The sequence below is a fragment of the Saccopteryx leptura genome, chromosome 2 (assembly GCF_036850995.1).
Source record: "Saccopteryx leptura isolate mSacLep1 chromosome 2, mSacLep1_pri_phased_curated, whole genome shotgun sequence".
NCBI lineage: Eukaryota > Metazoa > Chordata > Mammalia > Chiroptera > Emballonuridae > Saccopteryx > Saccopteryx leptura.
Window position 1 is genome coordinate 316285118 of NC_089504.1, and position 3666 is coordinate 316288783.

General features: G+C 52.3%; 1 protein-coding gene across 1 annotated transcript; it reads left to right on the top strand.

Annotated features, from left to right (window-relative positions):
• The first annotated feature begins 2332 nt into the window (after positions 1-2332).
• On the top strand, positions 2333-3292 carry OR6V1 (olfactory receptor family 6 subfamily V member 1). Its single transcript, XM_066366201.1, has one exon. It carries the CDS (start codon positions 2348-2350, stop codon positions 3290-3292), a length of 945 nt encoding a protein of 314 aa, XP_066222298.1. The 5' UTR covers positions 2333-2347.
• The last annotated feature ends 374 nt before the right edge of the window (positions 3293-3666 follow it).

Genomic DNA, 3666 nt, shown 5'->3' on the forward strand with positions numbered 1-3666 from the left:
CTCTGCTTCCCACATCTCAAATCCCCGGATCTGGGAGGGAGACAAAAATCTCCAAATGGACTCTGATCTAACCTGGTCATGCACCCCAGCTGCTGAAATCTTAGTCCAGCTTGGAAAATCCTGTGTGCTTTTATTTTTCTATCTGGTTTTTCTTCAGCAATTCTAAGAGGAGGGAAAGGACCAGGAGGCAGGCACTGCCATGGACCAATCCTAAGCCATAGGCTGCTCAGCTTTATCTAGTCTCCACCCCTTTCTTCATTCAGATCTTTTCCTCCCATGCTACTTGCTCATAACCACCTTCTGAGGAGCCACGCAATGTCTCGAAACCCCCCGAGGACCCCTTCCTTTCCCACCCTTCCCACAGGGACCCCTCTGCTGCAGTCTAAGTCCCCATCCAGCAGAAGCTCAGCTCTAACCCTCAGCCAGAAGCCAAGGGCCTGGAGACAGAGTGGACAGGGAAAAACAAGCATGCTCATGCTTGGGAGGGTAGGGGCAGGAACAGCCTCTTTCCCCGCTGGTCTCTAGAAGGACTTCTTCCCCATGTTCCAGCCCCTGGACTTGGTGACACAGGGTAAGCCTTGACTTAAGGTGTCAGCATAAGGAGTGGAGACATCATAGCATGTGGAGATACCCAGCCATAAACGTCACCCTGTTCCCGCTGGGCAGAAGCCCCAGTCCACCCCTGCCGGCAACACGCTTACCAACGGCAATGGACCATGTGTCTCAGTCACTCATGTCACAGAGTGAACCCATTAGGCGGGAATCTCTAGATGTGAATTTTTTTATGTGAGTGGCACCAGAAGAGGACTCTGCTCAGCGGTTAAGGTAAATAGCTTAGATTTGTACGTGGGACAGACTCTTGTTTCTGCAACATGCACTTAAGGACTGGGCTTGAATTTGGTCAGTGCCGGGTGTCACTTTTAGACCTATTGTTAAAGTTCGTCAGTGGGATGGGTGCCAAGCTGATGAAGGGACAGATCCTCCTCTTTAATCTGCAATGCCAATTGCAGGACAGGGACTCAGATGTAGCTGTTATGGGCCAGAGAGAGGGCCAGAGTTTATCTTAGACAATTGGAAGTTTTAAAATGTATCCTTTTAATGACCTCAAATTCCAAGGAACAGCATAAGGCCATGGAAATATCCCCCCTCCCCTACAGGTTGGCCCTGAGGCAGGTAGAGAAATGATGGGCCAGGAAAATGTGAGTTCACTGGCAGCCGTGAGGAGAACAATGGGAACAGTGACGACAGTTGTGTGTCCAGCCCACAGCACCAGCCATCACTGTGCTATATCCTGCACTCACTGAGTCCCTGCAGTGGCCCTAGAAGCCAACACTCTTACTAGCTTCATTTTAGAGCTGAGGAAATGGAAGTTCAGACAGGGAAGTAACAGAGAGGAGCAGACTTCTATTCCACAACAAGCAAGTGTCAGATCAGACCGGAATGCAAACACAGGTTCAAGGTCATGCCCCCAACCACCAGGCGAGAGTGAGGGGAGGTGTGGTAACAAAGCAGCACCATTGGGCAGAATGCTGGTGACCTTCCAGTTGCTGGCAGAGCAGTTGCCTAGTCCTGAGGCTTTTCTTTGTGACCCCCTGTGTCCTCTCTGCCCTCTGTCTTTGCAAACAATACCAGGAAACCTCCCTAAAGAAAACTGGTTTCTTATTGGCACAAAACTCAGACTTCCCATTAATTGCATGTGAATAGCTGGACAATGTGAATGAGGAAGGGTCCTCAACAGAGAGACTACCCAGAAAGACTTGAAAAGAGGTCTTGGTGCACGAACTCTGGGTCAGGACGCAGACCTCCGCCAGCACCAGCTCTCGGGGGCTTCTGGGTGACTCACTCTAATTCCCTTTCTCTCCCTGTGCCCTTCCCTCCCTATCTTTTCCTTTTCTGGTTTTCCCTCTCGCATGTTTGGTCTTCCTCTCCCACTTCTGTTTCTCCCTGTCTCCGCTTGTCTGCTCCTGCCATGTCCAGGTCTGTTGTCTTCTTTAATCTGCTCTTCTCCAGTTTTCTCTCGCCTTGTCAATGCCTTTCCACACATTTACTTCTGTGGCTCCCTCACTCTGTCCTATGATTCTCAAAGTCCCGTGTTGTTAGCTTTACCTTTGTCTCTCTGCCCTCCTGTCAATCACTGACCAACTACTTGCCTTTTCTCCTTGTTCTCTTTCTGTTTCCATCTTTGTTTCAGAGTCAATGATTCTCTCTCCATCTATTTATATATCTAGGTATATACATATGTATGCATCTATAATCTATCTATCATCTATCTGTCTATCATCTATCACTATCCCTGCCTCTCCATCTCTCCCTTGTCTCCTTTCCATGCAGGGCCAGCCCCTGGATCATGGCAAATCTGAGCCAGCCTTCCGAATTTGTCCTCCTGGGCTTCTCATCCTTGGGTGAGCTGCAGGTTCTGCTGTACGGGCCCTTCCTCATGCTTTATCTCCTTGCTCTCGTGGGAAACATTCTCATCATAGTCACAGTCATCGCTGACACCCACCTCCAGACTCCCATGTACTTCTTCCTGGGCAATTTCTCTCTGCTGGAGATCCTGGTGACCATGACTGTGATGCCCAGGATGCTCTCAGACCTGCTGGGCCCCCACAGAGTCATCTCGTTCAGTGGCTGCCTGGCCCAGTTCTACTTCTACTTCTCCCTCGGGTCCGCCTGCTTCCTCATCCTGGCGGACATGGCCCTCGACCGCTTTGTGGCCATCTGCCGCCCACTGCGCTATGGCACGGTGATGAGCTGGGCTGTGTGTGTCCGGCTGGCAGGGGCTGCCTGGGCAGCTCCCTTCCTGGCCATGGTACCCACTGTCCTCTCCCGGGTTCGCCTCAATTATTGCCATGGCAATGTCATTAACCACTTCTTCTGTGACAACACACCTCTGCTGCAGCTGTCCTGCTCAGACACCAGCCTGCTGGAATTCTGGGACTTCGTCATGGCCTTGGCCTTTGTCCTCAGCTCCTTCCTGGTAACCCTCATCTCCTATGGCTACATTGTGACCACCGTGCTGCGGATGCCCTCAGCCAGTGGCCGCCAGAAGGCTTTCTCCACATGCGGGTCTCACCTGACCCTGGTCTTCATCGGCTACAGCAGCATCATCTTCCTGTACGTCAGGCCGGGCAAGGCCCACTCTGTAGACGTCAACAAGGCCGTAGCCTTGGTGACATCAGTCCTCACTCCCTTCCTCAACCCCTTTATCCTGACCCTCCGCAATGACACATTCAAGGTGGTGCTGCGGGGACGGATGCAGAGGCTGAGAGGCTTCCACAAGGCGCTACAGTGAGCCCGAGCAGCCCAGCCAGGCTCAGTCAGGGGGTCCTGTGACGAGGCAGAGGGCCAGCTGGCTGGGAAAACCACTGTCCAGTTTCTTCAGATTGTTTTCCTCTGTGCCTGTTAGTGATAACCACAGTGAGCCCTCAGGACCCCTGCCTAGACCAAAGCTCCCCATGGGGGTGTTCCCCCTGCCCCCTGGCAGCTGTAAGAACTCTGAAAGTAGTCCAGGGTCTGGAGAGCCCGGAGGGCTTTCCATTCAAGGTACAGCAGCCAGCTCATGCTCTCTGATTGAGATATCCAGCCCCAGGGTGTGTGTGTGTGTGTGTGTGTGTGTGTGTGTGTGTGTGTGTGTGCATGCGCATGCATGCGTGTACAATTCCTGAA

What these genes read in the sequence shown, in the direction of transcription:
- OR6V1 (XM_066366201.1), top strand. Translation starts at nt 2,348, where the DNA reads ATGGCAAATCTGAGCCAGCCTTCCGAATTTGTCCTCCTGGGCTTCTCA.